This window comes from Corythoichthys intestinalis, chromosome 8 (assembly GCF_030265065.1).
Source record: "Corythoichthys intestinalis isolate RoL2023-P3 chromosome 8, ASM3026506v1, whole genome shotgun sequence".
NCBI classification, from domain to species: Eukaryota; Metazoa; Chordata; class Actinopteri; order Syngnathiformes; family Syngnathidae; genus Corythoichthys; species Corythoichthys intestinalis.
In genome coordinates this window covers 57,939,496-57,960,850 of record NC_080402.1, presented here as the reverse complement: position 1 = coordinate 57,960,850, position 21,355 = coordinate 57,939,496, and the positions used below count along the sequence as shown (strand labels likewise).

Sequence of the window (21,355 nt, the reverse complement as noted above, 5' to 3'; positions counted from 1 at the left end):
AAAAGGCTCACAAGCCTCTCCCTGGTGCAGCCGTTTGACTTGACGTGATGTGGAAAATAAACAAATTAATCCGCAAAATCAGCTGAATCCTGAGACCTTCTCATACAACAGTACGGCTGGATTGTGAAAAGGACTCCTTCTATCGTACACGTCACAGCGCCCTCTTTCTCAACTCGAGACTAGAGCCGGAAGTCACTCATATTCATGGTGGGGGATTCAAAAATTGAATATATAAAACGATCGCTACCACACACATCCAAGCGGTCCATTTTATTCAGGAGCATAAAATATGAAATAAAGATGCTTTTTGGTGTCATACGCACTTTTAAGCCAGGCAAGCTTCTTTCTTACTCTAGTAGGTCTATCCATGATATGCTTGTTCATAGATTGATGAACTAAATCCGGTCCTGGAATAGGGGTAGAGCACACAAGAGGCTCTGATCCTGTCTGTCACACTTTCTGGCACGACAGAAAGGTGAGAAGCGTTCCATGTACGTCCATCCTCCAGCACATAAGCACTCGAACCCGCTTCACTTAACACTTGAGTAGGACCATAGAACTTTGACATTCCCTTTTTGACATGGTGTTTTACAGGGGTTACACACAGTTTGACGCGTCTTCGGTACGTCAATGCAGTTCATGCATCGGTCACGTGATTTTCTCAAAACAGTACGCGCACCGACGCAGGGATTGCTCCAGGAGCTTGGCACGTGTGCCGTGTGTATCGATCCCCGTCGACCTTCTGTCATGGACCCGTTTTGTTATTTCCCCTTTTTTCCGCGATCGCATGTTTGTTTTGTATTTAATAAATCCTCGAACGCATCCCTCGGTTGTTTGTTGTCTGTTTTGAGGTCCAACTTTGTTTCCACATCTGCGGACCCTAACATGGTGATGTTCTTTGCGCCCCTTTTACTTAGGAAATTAAGTGATTTCTGACAAAACTTCGGAAAATGACCAGCCTACAAGAACCCCTTTGCACTACGCCATGGTATTCAAGCAGGTAGTCGCCTTCTGGTTACGTGTACCGCTCCTGCCTCTTTCTCCTGATTGGCTTGGTCATCTGATGGCCGCGAAGTGGTTAGGATCACAGGTTGGCAAGACGGTACTGTATGACGACTGAATGAATTAGGCAAGACCATAGTGCAGGCAGATTTGTCCCTTCTGGTTTATAAATGGATGCTGATAAAAAATGGAATGTTTTGTGTTTGAGGTCCAATTCATGACTTTACATTTGCGTTCACATTCTAGCTTTTATCTCTAGTAACATCAATACTTCAATATGCCTAGTCACGTCCGCACACAGAGGGATATTTGTTTTAAAGTACTTTTGCCAAAAAGCACAGCACTCTTAATTTTTAGCCACTTCACTGTTAAAGTGAAAGACTGTAAAGACGCCATGAATTACCTCCTGGCTTGAAAATGCCAAAGTAGCCGGAGGTGAGAACCTTTTTTTTCAGCACATTTGGCAAAATGTTGTCGTCACAGTTATCTCCTTCACAGTTTCTACAGGTGGGAACAATTAGACCTGCACACAAATTGAGCAAAGAATAGTCTAAAAAATACATACAATACATTCATTCCGTTTTGGAGGAAGCTGATGTCTATGCATACATACAAGTACAATCCCACCGTGAGACACATGCCATGTTAACGTAGACAAATCTTGCATACTACCTGCCAGATTTTCTAAAGGCTTGTCGGGTTTGATCAGTGCATCGTAAGGAACCGTGTTCTCCAATTCCACCCAGTTGCTGTGGCTGTAGAAGTCCTGGGGGAAAACAATGTCATTGCTTACACAGGCCCTACGCATCTGAATTACACAACAATTAAAAAATAACAACAAGATCAATCATTTTTCAACTCACCTGTATAGTGTGAAATAGTTGTCCGAGTGTTGCACGCCCTGTGATGTAGCTCTTCTGTTTTACACTGGCCTTCACAACAGACACGCCTCAACGGAAGAACAACACAACCAAAAGAAAATTAGCAATGGAAAAGTATAGCGACTGTGTTTGGATCTCTCAAAATGAATAAAGAAGGATGAGAAGGAAAACAAATGGTAAGACATTATAATGAGTGCATAGGCAGAGTTTTACTTTTGTGGGAGTGGGGAAAAACATGTTGATGATCCCGAAACACATTATATATCTATGTATACATCTATATTAGAGGTGTGCATCGACACTGCCCTCACGATTTGATTCGATTACGATTCGGAGGGCCACGATTCGATTCGATTCGCTTCAGAGGGTCACAATTCGATTCTGTTCGATTCGGCAATGCATCGCGATGCCTTAAAGCCTGGGATGCATTAAAATTCGAAAGCAAAGCATATTTTTCGTGAATCATGAGGCAACACAAGCGGTCAGACATTAAACAACTTTTTATTGGCTCTTGTGTTACTCCTGGTTGAAGTCAAATGAAAATACTTTCAGATATATTTAAAAAGAAAAGATCACAGCATTTAATTGGTGCTTTGAATGAGACCAGGGCTTTCTCTTTTTTTTTTTACACACAGTAGCAGCCTTTCACACAGTCCAACATCTTAACTCCTGTGCAAAATCAGTAATAACAGTCACTGTATTTTAGTCACAACGACCCATTAATACAAATATTCAAGTAAATGTTAAAGAAAACAACAAAGAAAATATTGTAATGCAGCAGCATCTTTATCGCAATATCAATCCAGGGATCAGTTCAGTTGCAAACAAAACATCAACTAAATTGCAATGTAGAACAAAAGTAAATGTAGGCCTAGCCCACTATATATGTGCAATCAACTTAGAAATGCAATCAGTAACTACCACATAACAATAAAAAAATAATGAAGTAAAATTAAGTGCAGCAGCATTTTAGCAGACATAACAATCTGTTTCAACATTAGGAAATATCAGTTTTTTTGCAAGAGAGAGAGCAGAGAGATAGTAGAGGTTAGATCGGGCCTAAAAAAATCCAGCCCGACCCGACACGGCCCGCTGGTATTGAAGCTCGACCCGGCTTTGAGTGACGCGAAGAAAAAAACGCAGCAGCAGCAATTTATTTTCATTTCTTCGAGTTGGCAGAAAAAAGTTTTCTTAATGTTTAAATGGTCTACATATTTTTATGATCATTATAAAAGCATTTACACAACGAAATAACGCTGGGAAAGTTTAATATAAAAAAAAAAACCCATGCGATCTTGCAGACACGCAGAGGAGAAGATTCAAAAGGATCACATTTGTGTTGCCTTTGTGTGCATAAAAAAGTGTCTTTCGTGACAAATTCTCAGTTGGCAGAAAAAAAACGCAAGTTTTCTTAATGTGTCTACATATTTGTATGATCATTATAAAAGCATTTACACAACGAAATAACGCTGGGAAAGTTTAATATAAAAAAAAAAAAACATGCGATTTTGCAGACAAACAGAGGAGAAGATTCAAAAGGATCACATTTGGGTTGCCTTAGTGTGCATAAATAAAAGTGTCTTTCGTAACGAATCGCAAGCGCCACAGCGGAAAAGAAGAAGAAAAAGCGGGCGGCGCCACTGCTTCTTGTGCATGCACAAGCAAATGCACAATACAGAGAGCCTGCTCTCGGTTTTATCCCATTTTTTTTTTCTTTTTATAATTTATTTGTCCGGCGCCGCGGCCCGACCCATTCGGGTTCAGGCACAAGATCTAACCTCTAAGAGATAGGACATAACATAACAATGGCTGAAGCGGAGAAAGACAGAGCGAGAAAGATTATTGATGCACCTAAGACATTGAAAGCAGACATCTGGAGACATTTTGGCTTCTACGAGGTTGGTGGGAAACTTGACCAGAGTTATGCAGTGTGTAAAAAATGAAACATGAGAATAATAATACAAATGGGGAAACCAAATCCGTTGCATCACCGGAATTGCACAGGGAAGATTTTTGAACGTACTTATATATTTCAAAATGCGCTGAATCGATTTGGCTCGTTGCCCGCATCGAATCGAATTGTCAATGCCCCGCATCGGGATGCATCACCGCATCGATTATTTAAGACACCACTAATCTATATGTATCTTGACACTGTTTGTGTTCAATCCTCGGTTCAAGCTTTAAATAAATTCTGAATGGCTAAGCCGGGGGTCGGCAACCCGTGTTTTGAGAGCCGCATGCTCTTTAGCGCTGCCCTAGTGGCTCCCAGGAGTGTTTCAAAAATGTTTGAAAATGGATAAAAGATGGGGAAGGAAAATATATTTTTTGTTTGAACATGGGTTCTGTAGGAAGACAAACAATCTCAGCGTTTTCCAATGCTGTAAAAATGGGTAGAATAAATATGACATTTCAACATTTCTGTCAACGTGCGTCTTAGCCTGCGACGCACATTTCTATCAGCAGGGCGGCTGTTGTAAACATACATTTACCTGCATTTTATTAGCGACCGTTTTGACCCTTCGCCCAATCATTTAGAGAGAATAATGAAACATCACTGTCAAGCGCAGGCCCTCCGAGGGGATAGTGAGGGCGAGTGGATAGTGTACCTACACCGGCGGCTATATGATGGGACATGGATTCCAAATAGGAAAAGAGAAAAAAACTGAGGAGAACAGAGGATTCAACATTTCTTGGGCCGAATCAATTGCATTCACTGCCAAAGCTGAAGGATTTTATGAATGTTTGCTCTGTAGCGAGAATTTTTCAAATCACAAGAGGAGGCATGTGGAAAGACATTTGCAGGGAAGGCATAGTACTTTTGCAGCAGAATACCCAGTAAATGCAATTGCATTACTTCTGGAGAAATTATAGGAGTGCAAAAATAGATTTGAAAAGTGGATTGCATCTCCAAACTCCACTACTGCTTCAAGTTTTGTTGCAACCCGGGATAAATGATGTGTGGAAAACATTCACGGATGGTGACTGGTAAATGAAGGAGTCATTCATCAGCATATCAGAACACCTATTTGCAGGCTTCAAAAACAAAACCGAGATAATACAAAAAACTAGAAACTGCAATTTCTGGAGAAATTACACCTGGTCTTCCCTGTGTGGCTATACAGATCGTAGCCCCGCCCAAGGCTATCAATAGAATGGACAAACGTGCCTATCAATGGCATTAAACAAATTAAATCCCATTAGAAATGAATGGGAAATTCGGACGTCCATGGCCACCAATGGCGGCATCCTTAATAAGCGTCAATGGAATTGGGGAAGTTTGGGGGACACGTCCTATTGATATCTGGTCATTATCTGTTGATTTTCGGAGAAAAAAAAAATTCCCATTGAAAATGAATGGGAAAAATTTGGACGTCCATGAACGTCAATGGCATCACCCTCCATAAGCGTCAATGCAATCGTGGACATCTGGGGGACACGTCCTATTGATATCTAGTCCTTTTCTGTTGATTTGGGGGGAAAAAAACAATTCCCATTGAAAATGAATGGGGAAAAATTTGGACGTCCATGGACGTCAATGGTATCAACTTACATAAGCGTCAATGGAATCCAAGTACAATGGCATCAATAGAATGAACAAACATGAAGAAATGCAATTGGAAATGAATGGGAAGTTTGGACGTCCATGGACGTCAATGGCATACTTGCCAATGTACTTGGATTCCATTGAAGCCTATGTAAGTTGATACCATTGACGTCCATGGACGTCCAAATTTTTTCCCATTCATTTTCAATGGGAACATTTTTTTCCCCCCAAATCAACAGAAAATGACTAGATATCAATAGGATCTGTCCCCCAAATGTCCGCGATTGCATTGCCGCTTATGGAGGGTGATGCCATTGACGTCCATGGACGTCCAAACTTCCCATTCATTTCCAATGGCATTTCTTCATGTTTGTTCATTCTCTTGATGCCATTGTACTTGGATTCCATTGACGCTTATGTAAATTGATACCATTGACGTCCATGGACGTCCAAATTTTTCCCATTCATTTTCAATGTTTTTTTTTTTTTTTTTTTTTTTCCGAAAATCAACAGATAATGACCAGATATCAATAGGACATGTCCCCCAAACTTCCCCAATTCCATTGACGCTTATTAAGGGTGCCGCCATTGACGGCCATGGACGTCCAAATTTCCCATTCATTTCTAATGGGATTTAATTTGTTTAATGCCATTGATAGGCATGTTTGTCCATTCTATTGATAGCCTTGGGCGGGGCTACGATCTGTATAGCCACACAGGAAAGACCAGGTGTAATTTCTCCAGAAATTGCAGTTTCTAGTTACCTGGTCTTTCCTTTGGAAAGATCAGGTAGTGAGATTCTACGGCCTCCCCCTATATGTTATTCTGGTTTTTTTTTTGAATGGGAATCCTTCGGCGCGCTGCGCAGCCCGAACCGCTTGACCGATCGGCACCATTCAAGTATCGACACGTCCGGAATTTTCGCGCAACGCAGGGACTTTTTCAAAAGTCCCCCAAAAATTTTCCGTTTGCCCGTAAACGGCAATTTTCCGAAAAAAAAAAAAAGCAATTTTCAAAACGCTACTTGTCCTACAATTTTTGACTAAATCGCATAATTTGGGCATCAAAAATTCCGGGACGGTGAGGGGCATAAAAGTTGTATACAGAATTTGGAAAAAATTTACGGTTCCCCAGAAATTTGACAAAAACTTGCCCATTCATTTTTAATGAGAAAAAAAAAGTTTCAAAATGTAGTCCTACAATTTTTCACCAAACCACACAATTTGGGCATCAGAAATTCCAGGACAGCTAGGGGAATAAAGGTTATTAATACAATTTGGAAAATATATACGGTTCCCTGGAAATTTGCCAAAAACCTGCCCATTCATTTTTAATGGGAAAAAAAAGACAAGTTTCAAACTGTTACTAGTCCGTCAATTTTTGACGAAAACACACAAGATGGGCGTCAAAAATTCCGGGATGGCAAGGGGCATAAAAATGACAACGGTAAATTTTTTGATAAAATGTACGGTTTCCCGGCAATTTGCCAAAAACTGGCCCATTCATTTTTAATGGGAAACAAAGAAAAGTTTCAAAATGTATCTAGTCCTTAAATTTTTGACCAAATCACATAATTTGGGCATCAAAAATTCCGTGACGGTGAGGGGCATAAAAGTTATGTACAGAATTTTGATAAAAAAAATTACGGTCCCCGGGAAATTTGCCAAAAACTGTCCCATTCATTTCTAATGAGAACATTTCCCATTCACTTACAATGGGATTTCAAATTGAATTTTTTTACATTGCATTGATGCCATGACAGCCATGCATGTCGAATCTATTGATGCCAATGTACTTGGATTCAATTGACTTTATGGATGTCGATGCCATTGACGGCCATGGACGTCCAAAATGTTTCCCATTCATTTTCAATGAGGAAAAAACTAAATTTCCCCAAATCAACAGAAAATGACCAGATATCAATAGGACGTGTCCCCCAAATGTCCCCGATTGCATTGCCGCTTATGGAGGGTGATGCCATTGATGTCCATGGACGTCCAAACTTCCCATTAATTTCCAATGGCATTTCTTTATGTTTGTTCATTCTATTGATGCCAATGTACTTGGATTCCATTCACGCTTATGTAAATTGATACCATTGACGTCCATGGACGTCCAAAATTTTTCCCATTCATTTTCAATGGGAATTTTTTTTTTCCCCAAATCAACAGAAAATGACTAGATATCAATAGGACGTGTCCCCCAAATGTCCCCGATTGCATTGCCGCTTATGGAGGGTGATGCCAATGGCGTCCATGGACGTCCAAATTTTTTCCCATTCATTTCCAATGGATATTCTTCATGTTTGTTCATTCGATTGATGCCAATGTACTTGTATTCCATTGACGCATATGTAAATTGATACCATTGACGTCCATGGACGTCCAAAAAGTTTCCCATTCATTTTCAATGGGATTTTTTTTCCCCCCAAATCAACAGAAAATGACTAGATATCAATTGGACGTGTCCCCCAAATGTCCCCGATTGCATTGCCTTTTATGGAGGGTGATGCCATTGACGTCCATGGACGTAGAAAATTCCCATTCATTTCCAATGGCATTTCTTCATGTTTGTTCATTCTATTGATGCCAATGTACTTGTATTCCATTGACGCTTATGTAAGTTGATACCATTGACGTCCATGGACGTCCAAATATTTTCCCATTCATTTTCAATGGCAAAAAAAAAAAAAAATTGCCCAAATCAACAGGAAATGACCAGATATCAATAGGACGTGTACCCCAAATGTCCCCGATTGCATTGACGCTTATGGAGGGTGCTGCCATTGACGGCCATGGACGTCCGAATTTCCCATTCATTTCTAATGGCGTTTACTTTGTTTCATGCCATTGTTAGGCATGTTTGTCCATTCTAGTGATAGACCTGCGTGGGGCTAAGATTTGTATCTCCACAGAGGAAAGACCAGGTGTAATTTCTCCCGAAATTGCAGTTTCTAGTTATTATTATTACCTGGTCTTTCCTTTGGAAAGATCAGGTAGTGAGATTCTACGGCCTCCCCCTATATGTTATTCTGTTTTTTTGTTTGAATGGGAATCCTTCGGCGCGCTGCGCAGCCCGAACCGCTTGACCGATCGGCACCATTTAAGTATCGACACGTCCGGAATTTTGGTGCGACGCAGGGACTTTTTCAAAAGTCCCCAAAACAAATTCCGTTTGCCCGTAAACGGCAATTTTCCGAAAAAAAAAAGCAATTTTCAAAACGCTACTTCTCCTACAATTTTTGACTAAATCGCATAATTTGGGCATCAAAAATTCCGGGACGGTGAGGGGCATAAAAGTTGTAAACAGAATTTGGAAAAAATTTACGGTTCCCCAGAAATTTGACAAAAACTTGCCCATTCATTTTTAATGAGAAAAAAAAAGTTTCAAAATATATCTAGTCCTACAATTTTTCACCAAATCACACAATTTCGGCATCAAAAATTCCAGGACAGGGAGGGGAATAAAGGTTATTAATACAATTTGGAAAAAATATACGGTTCCCCGGAAATTTGCCAAAAACCTGCCCATTCATTTTTAATGGGAAAAAAAGACAAGTTTCAAACTGTTACTAGTCCGTCAATTTTTGACGAAAACACACAAGATGGGCGTCAAAAATTCCGGGATGGCAAGGGGCATAAAAATGACAACGGTAAATTTTTTGATAAAATGTACGGTTTCCCGGCAATTTGCCAAAAACTGGCCCATTCATTTTTAATGGGAAACAAAGAAAAGTTTCAAAATGTATCTAGTCCTTCAATTTTTGATCAAATCACATAATTTGGGCATCAAAAATTCCGTGACGGTGAGGGGCATAAAAGTTGTATAAAGAATTTTGATAAAAATTACGGTCCCCCGGAAATTTGCCAAAAACTGTCCCATTCATTTCTAATGAGAACATTTCCCATTCACTTACAATGGGATTTCCAATTGAATTTTTTTACATTGCATTGATGCCATTGACGGCCATGCATGTTGAATCTATTGATGCCAATGTACTTGGATTCAATTGACTTTATGGATGTCGATGCCATTGACGGCCATGGACGTCCAAAATGTTTCCCATTCATTTTCAATGGGGAACAAACGAGATTTCCCCAAATCAACAGATAATGACCAGATATCAATAGGACCTGTCCCCAAACATCCCTAACTCCATTGACGCTTATAGGGGGTGCTGCCATTGACGTCCATGGACGTCCAAATTTTTTCCCATTCATTTTCAATGGGATTTTTTTTTTTCCCACAATCAACAGAAAATGACCAGATATCAATAGGACGTGTCCCCCAAACTTCTCCAATTTCATTGACGCTTATGAAGGGTGCCGCCATTGAGGGCCATGGACGTCCAAATTTCCCATTCATTTTCTAATGGCATTTCAGCATGTTTTTATATTTTTTGATGCCAATGTACTTGGATTCCATTGACGCTTATGTAAGTTGATACCATTGACGTCCATGGACGTCCCAAATTTTTTCCATTCATTTTCAATGGGAATCCCCCCCCCCCCCCAAATCAACAGAAAATGACTAGATATCATTAGGACGTGTCCCCCAAATGTCCCCGATTGCATTGCCGCTTATGGAGGGTGATGCCATTGACGTCCATGGACGTCCAAACTTCCCATTCATTTCCAATGGCATTTCTTCATGTTTGTTCATTCTATTGATGCCAATGTACTTGGATTCCATTGACGCTTATGTAAGTTGATACCATTGACGTCCATGGACGTCCAAAAGTTTTCCCATTCATTTTCAATGGGAATTCCCCCCCCCCCCCCAAACCAACAGAAAACGACTAGATATCAATAGGACGTGTCCCCCAAATGTCCCCGATTGCATTGCCGCTTATGGAGGGTGATGCCATTGTCGTCCATGGACGTCCAAACTTCCCGTTCATTTCCAATGGCATTTCTTCATGTTTGTTCATTCTATTGATGCCAATGTACTTGGATTCCATTGACGCTTATGTAAGTTGATACCATTGACGTCCATGGACGTCCAAAAGTTTTCCCATTCATTTTCAATGGGAATTTTTTTTCCCCCCCAAATCAACAGAAAATGACTAGATATCAATAGGACGTGTCCCCCAAATGTCCCCGATTGCATTGCGGCTTATGGAGGGTGATGCCATTGACGTCCATGGACGTCCAAACTTCCCATTCATTTCCAGTGGCATTTCTTCATGTTTGTTCATTCTATTGATGCCAATGTACTTGGATTCCATTGACGCTTATGTAAGTTGATACCATTGACGTCCATGGACGTCCAAAATTTTTCCCATTCATTTTCAATGGGAATTTTTTTTTCTCCCCTAAATCAACAGGAAATGACTAGATATCAATAAGACGTGTCCCCCAAATGTCCCCGATTGCATTGCCGCTTATGGAGGGTGATGCCATTGACGGCCATCGACGTCCAAATTTCCCATTCGTTTCTAATGGCATTTAATTTGTTTTATGCCATTGATAGGCATGTTTGTCCATTCTAGTGATAGCCTTGGGCGGGGCTACGATCTGTATAGCCACACAGGAAAGACCAGGTGTAATTTCTCTCGAAATTGCAGTTTCTAGTTATTATTATTTTGCAATGGTTTCTCCGCGTTTTTTCGGTGCGCCGCGCAGCCCGAACCATACCACCAATCGGCACCGATCAAGTATCGACACGACCGGAATTTTTGCGCGACGATGGGAATTTTTCACCCTGAAAAATTTTCCGTTCGCCCGTAAATGGCGATTTTCAAAAAAATTTTCAAAATGCTACTTGTCCTACAATTTTTGACCAAATCACATAATTTGGACATCAAAAATTCCGGGACGGTGGGGGGCATAAAGATTGTATACAGAATTTGGAAAAAATTTACGGTTCCCCGGATATTTGCCAAAAACTATCCCATTCATTTCTAATGGGAGAATTTCCCATTCACTTCCAATGGGATTTCCATTGGAATTTACATCATTGATGCCATTGAAGGCCTTGCATGTCGAATCTATTGATGCCAATGTACTTGGATTCAATTGACTATATGGATGTCGATGCCAATGACGACCATGGACGTCCAAAATTTTTCCCATTCATTTTAAATGGGCAAAAAACAAATTTTCCCCAAATCAACAGAAAATGACCAGATATCAATAGGACGTGTCCCCCAAACTTCTCCAATTCCATTGACGCTTACGAAGGGTGCCGCCATTGACTTCCATGGACGTCCAAAATTTTTCCCATTCATTTTCAATGGGGAAAAAACTAAATTTCCCCAAATCAACAGAAAATGACCTGATATTAATAGGACGTATACCCCAATTGTCCCCAACTCCATTGACGTTTATGGGGGTTGCTGCCATTGACGTCCATGGACGTCCAAAAACTTTTCCCATTCATTTTCAATGGGAAATTTGTTTTTCTTCCCCAAATCAACAGAAAATGACTAGATATCAATAGGACGTGTCCCCCAAATGTCCCCGATTGCATTGCTACTTATGGAGGGTGATGCCATTGACGTCCACGGACGTCCAAACTTCCCATTCATTTCCAATGGCATTTCTTCATGTTTGTTCATTCTATTGATGCCAATGTACTTGGATTCCATTGACGCTTATGTAAGTTTATACCATTCACGTCCATGGACGTCCAAAATTTTTCCCATTCATTTTCAATGGGAATTTTTTTTTCCCCAAATCAACAGGAAATTACCAGATATCAATAGGACGTGTCCCCCAAACTTCCCAAATAACATTGACGCTTATGAAGGGTGCCGCCATTGACGGCCATGGACGTCCAAATTTCCCATTCATTTCTAATGGCTTTTAATCATGTTTTTTCATTCTATTGATGCCAATGTACTTGGATTCCATTGACACCTACGTAAGTTGATACCATTGACGTCCATGGACGTCCAAATTTTTTCCCATTCATTTTCAATGGGAAATTTTTTTTTCTCCCCAAATCAAAAGAAAATGACAAGATATCAATAGGACATGTCCCCCAAACTTCCCCGATTCCATTAACAATTATGAAGGGTGCCGCCATTGACGTCCATGGACGTCCAATTCTCCCATTCATTTCTAATGGCCTTTACTTTGTTTCGTGCCATTGACTGGCATTATGGTCCATTCTATTGATAGACCTGAGTGGGGTTAAGATCTGTATCTCCACAGAGGAAAGACCAAGGTGTAATTTCTCCCGAAATTGCAGTTTCTAGTTTGATCATCTTATTCTCCGCGTTTTTTCGGCGCGCCGCACAGCCCGAACCATAGCACCAATCAGCTCCGTTCAAGTATTGGCACGACCGGAATTTTCACGCGACGCAGGGACTTTTTCAAACGTCCCCGAAAATTTTTCTGTTAGCCTGTAAACTGCAATTTTCCGGGAAAAAAAAAGTTTCAAAATGTATCTAGTCCTACAATTTTTGACCAAATCACATAATTTGGGTATCAAAAATTCCGAGACGGTGAGAGGCATAAAAGTTGTATGCAGAATTTGGCAAAAATTTACGGTTCCCCGGAAATTTGCCAAAAACTTTCCTATTCATTTTGGATGAAAAAAAAAACGCGCGCTGCTCAGCCCGAACCGTTTGACCGATCGGCACCGTTAAAATATCGGCACAACCGGAATTTTCGCGCGACGATGGGAATTTTTCAATCGGACCCGAAAAATTTTCCGTTCGCCCGGCATAAAAGTTGTATACAAAATTTGGAAAAAATTTACAGTTCCCCGGAAATTTGCCAAAAACTCTCCCATTCATTTCTAATGGGAGAATTTCCCATTCACTTCCAGTGGGATTTCCAATTTAATTTACATTGCATTGATGCCATTGACGGCCATGCATGTCGAATCTGTTGATGCCAATGTACTTGGATTCAATTGACAATATGGATGTCGATGCCATTGACGGCCATGGACGTCCAAAATTTTTTCCATTCATTTTCAATGGGGAAAAAACAAAATTTCCTCAAATCAACAGAAAATGACCAGATATCAATTTTCTTTTCATTTCTAATGGCATTTAATTATGTTATTTCATTTTATTGATGCCAATGTACTTGGATTACATTGACGCCTATGTAAGTTGATACCACTGACGTCCATGGACGTCCAAATTTTTTCCCATTCATTTTCAATGGGAATTTTTTTTTCTTCCCAAAATCAACAGAAATTGACTAGATATTAATAGGACGTGTCCCCCAAACTTCCCCAATTCCATTGACGCTTATGAGTGGTGCCGCCATTGATGGCCATGGACGTCCAAATTTCCCATTCATTTCTAATGGCATTTTATCATGTTTTTTCATTCTATTGATGCCGATGTACTTGGATTCCATTGACGCCTATGTAAGTTGATACCAATGACGTCCATGGACGTCCAAATTTTTTCCCATTCATTTTCAATGGGAATTTTTTTTTCTTCCCAAAATCAACAGAAATTGACTAGATATCAATAGGACGTTCCGAGCTGTCACAAATCCAACATTAAGGACAGAAGATAGGACAGAAGATAGAGACTGTGTCCGTGCCTCGTATAGTGAACAGGGGAAAACGGTACTATAGGAACGATACCAAAGAATTTAACACATATAGCCCCTGATAGCAGTGAAAATAAAATAGCTCTTAATAAATATATAAAATGCGGATTATTAAACATCAGGTCAATCTCGCCCAAATCTCTGCTAGTTAATGACTTAATTGGGGATTATAATATTCATATTTTGGCCCTGACTGAAACTTGGCTTCAGCAGGATGACTTTGTTAGACTTAATGAATCCACACCCCCAAGTCACATGAATTTTCACACAGCTAGAAGCACGGGCCATGGAGGGGGGGGGGGGGGGGGGGGTGGCAGTAATATCACACTCTTGTTTAGGTATGAGCCCAAAAAGTAAAGCTAATTACATTTATAACTCCTTTGAAAGTCTAGCACTATCAATTATAGATGCTAACTGGAAGAACCAAAAACCAGTTCTTTTCATAGTGGTTTACCGTCCCCCTGGTCCCTACTCACAGTTTTTGTTAGATTTCTCTGACTTTTTATCTAGTATTTTGCTAAGCTGGGATAGAATTATAATTGTAGGGGATTTTAATATACATGTTGACGATGAAAGTGACTCCCTTGGTAAGGCCTTTAACGACCTACTAGATGGGACTGGCTTCATTCAAAATGTAAATAAACCAACTCATAGTCATAAGCACACCCTGGACTTGATTTTAACCTACGGTACGGAGATTAGTGATCTTAGTGTCCATCCCCACAACCCCGTACTGTCTGATCATTTTCTAATTACCTTTCAGTTTTTGCTTCAAGATAATCCGCCACTAGTGACTAGAACTCAGATGAAAAGGACATTAGGTGATCGCTCTGTTTCAGAGTATAAACAGATAATTCAGCCTATATTTGCCTCCATGTCATCTAATTATGAAGCAATAATGTCCGGCCTTGCTGTTAATGACGAGTTTGTTGATCGTGTTATGTCTACATTTCGTACTACCCTCGATGTCGTCGCTCCCTCCAAATTAAAGTTTATCAAGCCGAGACGAGCCTCTCCCTGGTATAATGCTGAAACACGCTCTCTTAAACAATCGACACGTAAATTAGAAAGACTTTGGCGCCGTTCCAACACAGAGCACACCCTCTCTGCCTGGAAACACAGCTTAGTGACATATAACCAGGCCTTGCGTACGGCTAAAACCAGATATTACTCATCCTTAGTAGAGGAAAACAAAAATAATCCTAGGTTTCTGTTCAGCACTGTAGCAAGGCTGACAAACAGTCACAGCTCAATAGAACCTTAAATCCCAACCACCCTTAGCTGTGATGACTTCCTAAATTTTTTTATCAATAAAATCGCAACTACTAGAAATAAAATAAATGAATCACTTCCAGTTATTAGGTCTGATAAAGTGCAGACAAAGAATTCGGAATCTCCTATAAACCCCTCTAAAATATTAAATAACTTTACCACTGTAGACCAAATTGATGTAATTTCAATTATAATGTCCTCCAAACCATCAACGTGCCTCCTCGACCCAATTCCAACCAAACTTTTTAAAGAGACCCTGCCTCTAACTATTGACACTATCTTAAATATGATAAATACCTCATTAGTTACAGGCTACGTGCCGCAGTCCTTTAAATATGCAGTTATTAAACCGCTCTTGAAAAAACCTACTCTTGATCCTGATATTTTGGCCATTTATAGACCTATTTCTAACTTACCATTTCTCTCCAAAGTCCTTGAAAGAGTGGTAATTAAACAGCTCTGTCAGCACCTACAGGACAATAGTTTATTTGAACAGTTCCAGTCTGGCTTTCGAGCTCATCATAGCACTGAAACCGCATTAGTTAAAGTAACTAATGACTTGTTACTTGCCGCTGACGTTGGATTAGTCTCGATCCTGGTTCTGTTGGACCTGAGTGCAGCCTTTGACACAATCGACCATAATATCTTATTGCAGAGATTAGAATGTGACATAGGCATTAGAGGAGCAGCCCTCTGCTGGTTTAAATCATATTTATCTAATAGGTACCAGTTTGTCAATGTAAACCAGCAATCATCACCGTACTCTAGAGTTAGTTATGGTGTGCCGCAAGGATCTGTCCTCGGGCCCATCTCGTTTTCGCTGTATATGCTTCCTCTAGGTAATATCATCAGAAAACATAGCATTAACTTTCATTGTTACGCTGACGACACACAACTGTATTTATCAATTAAACCTGAGCAGGTCAGGCAAGTAGAAAAATTAAGCGCCTGCGTCCGAGATATAAATACCTGGATGAGCACTAACTATCTTCTACTTAACCCTGAAAAGACAGAAGTCCTTATAATAGGCCCAAAAAGTGTTAGAGACTCTTTAGCTGCCCAGATAGTCACTTTGGACAATGTAAGTGTAGCCTCCAGCGCCACAGTTAAAAACCTAGGAGTTTTATTTGACCCTGACTTATCGTTTAAAGCACACATTAAACAAACCTGTAGAACGGCTTTCTTTCACCTGCGCAACATCGCTAAAATTAGAAATATTTCATCTAAAAGCGATGCAGAAAAATTAATTCACGCGTTCGTTACATCGAGATTGGATTACTGTAACTCCCTACTTGCAGCTTGTCCGAAAAGCTCTCTAAAATGTCTTCAGCTAGTCCAAAACGCAGCAGCAAGACTTTTAACAGGAACCAGAAGAAGAGAGCACATCACCCCTGTGCTCCAGGCACTTCACTGGCTTCCAGTCGAGTTTAGAATTAAATTTAAAATACTCCTTCTTACATTTAAGACCATTAATGGGTTGGGGCCACCTTATCTCACCGATGCTCTGGTTCCATACCGCCCCAACAGAACACTCCGATCTCAGAATGCAGGTCTACTGGTAGTTCCCAGGGTTTCTAAAAGTACTGTCGGAGCTAGAGCCTTTAGCCACCAAGCCCCTGTTTTATGGAATCAGCTTCCAGCTAGTATTAAAGAAGCCGAGACAGTCTGCACATTTAAGATTAGATTAAAAACGTTTCTATTCGACAAAGCTTATGGTTAGGCTAGTTGAAGTCGGAGTAGACTCACAGTTTAGTCTAAGCTGCACTAGAAGCTATAATGCTGGGGGCAGTACAGCTGCTGAGTTCTATCTCCTTTTCTTACTCTACCTACCACTTGTCTTACTTTATTTCTATTTTCCAATGTTAATATCTAGTTGTCTAGTCTCTTCATCACTAGTCACCCGGTGTCCCCTTTCCCCCCTCCCCTCTGGGGAGGGGCTATTTTTCAGCTGCAGCCTCCTGACTGTCCGGACCCCTGGCTGGATAGACGTCCTCGCTGCTACCCCCGTCTCATCTGACTAGAGGGACCTCTTCTTGCTCCTTTACTCCACTGTATTTTTACGGACTATAACTTCGCTTGCTAATTCCCATTAGCAGTTCTGGGGTTCCTGTCTATCCGTCCTGGGAGTGGATCTCTCCTGACTGTGGTACTCCCCAAGGTTTCTCATTTTTCTCCCAATTGACTCTGGAGTTTTTGGAGTTTTTCCTTGCCGGCATGGAGGGTCTTAAGGATAGGGGATACCCAGGACTTGAACTGTATCTATTCATCTTTGTTGCTTCATTTCTAATTGTGTATCATATTGCCTCTGTAAAGCCCTTTGAGACTTCTGTTGTGATTGAGGGCTATACAAATAAAATTGAACTGAATTGAATTGAATTGAGTCCCCCAAACTTCCACAATTCCATTGACGCTTATGGAGGATGATGCCATTGTCGTCCATGGACGTCCAAATTTCCCATTCATTTCTAATGGCATTTAATTATGTTTTTTCATTTTATTGATGCCAATGTACTTGGATTTCATTGACGCCTATGTAAGTTGATACCATTGACGTCCATGGACGTCCAAATTTTTTCCCATTCATTTTCAATGGGAATTTTTTTTTCCCCCCCCAAATCAACAGAAAATGACTAGATATCAATAGGATGTGTCCCCCAAACTTCCCCAATTCCAATGACGCTTATGGAGGATGATGCCATTGACGTCCATGGACGTCCAAAATTCCCATTCATTTCCAATGGCATTTCAGCATGTTTTTTCATTTTATTGATGCCAATGTACTTGGATTCCATTTACGCCTATGTAAGTTGATACCATTGACGTCCATGGACGTCCAAATTTTTTCCCATTCATTTTCAATGGTAATTTTTTTTTTTCCTCCAAATCAACAGAAAATGACTAGATATCAATAGGACGTGTCCCTCAAACTTCCCCAATTTAATTGACGCTTATGGAGGGTGCTGCCATTGACGGACATGGACGTCCAATTCTCCCAATCATCTCTAATGGCGTTTACTTTGTTTAATGCCAATGACTGGCATTATTGTCCATTCTATTGCTACACCTGAGTGGGGCTAAGATCTGTATCTCCACTGAGGAAAGACCCAGGTGTAATTTCTCCCGAAATTGCAGTTTCTAGTTATTATTATTATTATTTTTTATAAATGCAATCTGCGTTTCGTTGCACTATGTTTGTTGCCCAGATAAGGAACACGTTATGCATATTCTATTTTGTTGATGTTGTTTTTTTTTTTATCCGAATCTTCAAAATACATTCATTCATTTTCATTCATTTTCCATGCCGCTTATTCCTCACAAGGGTCGCGGAGGTGCTGGAGCCTATCCCAGCTAACTTCGGGCAGTAGGCAGGGGACACCCTGAATTGGTTGCCAGCCAATCGCAGGGCACAAGGAGACACACAACCATTCACGCACACACTCACACCTATGGACAACTTAGAGTGTTCAATCAGCCTACCACGCATGTTTTTGGGATGTGGGAGGAAACCGGAGTTCCCGGAGGAAACCCACGCAGGCACGGGGAGAACATGCAAACTCCACACAGGAAGGCCGAAGCCCGGGATTGAACCCTTGATCTCAGAACTGTGAGGCAGACGTGCTAACCACTCAGCCACCGGGCCGCCCCTTCAAAATACAAAAGACATTAAAATTCGGATTTCTTTAATTTTATCAAAGCAATTAAACGTAATTCATTAATATTGTAATGAAGTTAAACTTGAGGCAGTACCATACAACAACAAATAGTCACGTGTTGCATCATTCTCTATAGAATGCACTGCAAGGAAAATAAACATTTAATCATGATGGCTCATTATGTATTTATAGCCAACTTAATCCTTTTGATAGTCGGCTAATATAGATACATACAACAAGTGTTGCCTTCATTATAATGCTCGATAAGGCTTTTAAATTTTTTGCGGCTCCGGACATATTTGTTTTTTGTTATTTTGGGCAAATATGGACTATGCAAAGGACCATCTCTAAGGTGCTAGTCACATGATCTGTTCAAAAAATAATTTTGACCCATTATGAAATACTTTGTAGGATTCTTATTCATTTCGTTCAATTTTGTCGTTTGTTTTATTGCTTTACAACTTTTAAAGACAATATTTTACCAGCTAGCTCTGTATTTAAAATGATATATTATATAAGAAAGTCAAATACTTCCCATGGGCTCACCACCTGTGGGGGGGCCAAAGGGGTCGGGTGCGTAGTGAGTTGGGCGGCAGCCAAAGGCGGGGGGCCTTGGCGGTCCAACCCCCAGCTGCAGAAGCTAACTCTCGGGACATGGAATGTCACCTCTCTGGCAGGGAAGGAGCCTGAGCTGGTGGGTGAGGCAGAGAAGTTCCGACTAGACATAGTCGGACTCTCCTCCACACGCAGCTTGGGTTTTGGTACCAATCCTCTCGAGAGGGGTTGGACTCTCTTCCATTCTGGAGTTGCCCACGGTGAGAGGCGCCGAGCAGGTGTGGGCATACTTATTGCCCCCCGGCTTGGTGCCTGTACGTTGGGGGTTACCCCCGTAGACGAGAGGGTAGCCTCCCTCCGCCTTCGGGTGGGGGGACGGGTTCTGACTGTTGTTTGCGCTTATGCACCGAACAGCAACTCAGAATACCCACCCTTTTTGGAGTCCTTGGAGGTTGTGCTGGAGAGCGCCCCCTCTGGGGACTCCCTCGTTCTACTGGGGGACTTCAACGCTCACGTGGGCAATGACAGTGAGACCTGGAGGGGCGTGATTGGGAGGAACGGCCCCCCCGATCAGAACCCGAGTGGTGTTCTGTTATTGGACTTCTGTGCTCGTCACTGTTTGTCCATAACGAACACCATGTTCAAACATAGGGGTGTCCACATGTGCACTTGGCACCAGGACACCCTAGGCCACAGTTCAATGATCGACTTTGTAATCGTGTCATCGGACTTGCGGCCACATGTTTTGGACACTCGGGTGAAGAGAGGGGCGGAGCTGTCAACTGATCACCACCTGGTGGTGTATTGGCTCCGATGGTGGGGGAAGTTGCTGGCCAGACCTGGCAGGCCCAAACGTATTGTGAGGGTCTGCTGGGAACGTCTGGCAGAATCCCCTGTCAGAAAGAGTTTCAACACCCACCTCCGGCAGAACTTCTCCTTGTCCCGGGGGAGGTGAGGGACATTGAGTCCGAGTGGGCCATGTTCCGCACCTCCATTGTTGAGGCGGCCGATCGGAGCTGTGGCCGTAAGGTGGTTGGTGCCTGTCGTGGCGGCAATCCCCGAACCCGCTGGTGGACACCAGCGGTAAGGGATGCCGTCAAGCTGAAGAAGGAGGCCTATCAGGCCTTTTTGGCCTGTGGGACTCTGGAGGCAGTTGACAGGTATTGGCTGGCCAAGCGGACTGCTGCTTCGGCGGTCGCCGAGGCAAAAACTCGGACATGGGAGGAGTTCGGCGAGGCCATGGAAAACGACTTCCGGACAGCTTCGAGGAAATTCTGGTCCACCATCCGGCGTCTGAGGAGAGGAAAGCAGTGCACCATTAACACTGTGTATAGTGAAGATGGTGTACTGCTGACCTCGACTCGGGACGTCGTGAGTAGGTGGGGAGAATACTTCGAAGCCCTCCTCAATTCCACCGACACGCCTTCCTTTGAGGGAGCAGATTCTGGGGACTCTGAGGTGGGCTCTTCGATCTCTGGGGTTGAAGTCACTGAGGCGGTTGGTAAGCTCCTCGGTGGGTGCTCCGGGAGTACGGGGTACCGAGCCCCTTGGTAAGGGCTGTTCGGTCCCTGTACGACCAGTGTCAGAGTCTGGTCCGCATTGCCGGCAGTAAGTCGAATTCGTTCCCAGTACGGATTGGACTCCGCCAAGGCTGCCCTTTGTCACCGATTCTGTTCATAATTTTTATGGGCAGAATTTCTAGGCGCAGCCGAAGCGTTGAGGGTGTCCGGTTTGGTGGCCTCAGCATTGCATCTCTGCTTTTTGCAGATGATGTGGTGCTGTTGGCTTCATCAAGCCGTGACCTCCAACTCTCACTGGGGCGGTTCGCGGCCGAGTGTGAAGCGGTTGGGATGAAGATCAGCACCTCCAAATCTGAGACCATGGTCCTCAGCCGGAAAAGGGTGAAGTGCCCTCTCCGGGTCG

At 42.0% G+C, this 21,355-nt stretch overlaps 1 protein-coding gene across 1 annotated transcript in view; it reads right to left on the bottom strand.

The window, feature by feature from the left end:
- The window catches only part of LOC130920060 (von Willebrand factor A domain-containing protein 7-like), a 95,368-nt gene that overhangs the window by 55,773 nt on the left and 18,240 nt on the right, over positions 1-21,355 (bottom strand). The window contains exons 3-5 of the mRNA XM_057842903.1: positions 1,866-1,951; positions 1,675-1,768; positions 1,406-1,525 (exon numbers count right to left, since the gene is read on the bottom strand). Coding sequence (XP_057698886.1) covers positions 1,406-1,525; positions 1,675-1,768; positions 1,866-1,951 — 300 coding nt within the window. The remainder of the gene's footprint in view (positions 1-1,405; positions 1,526-1,674; positions 1,769-1,865; positions 1,952-21,355) is intronic.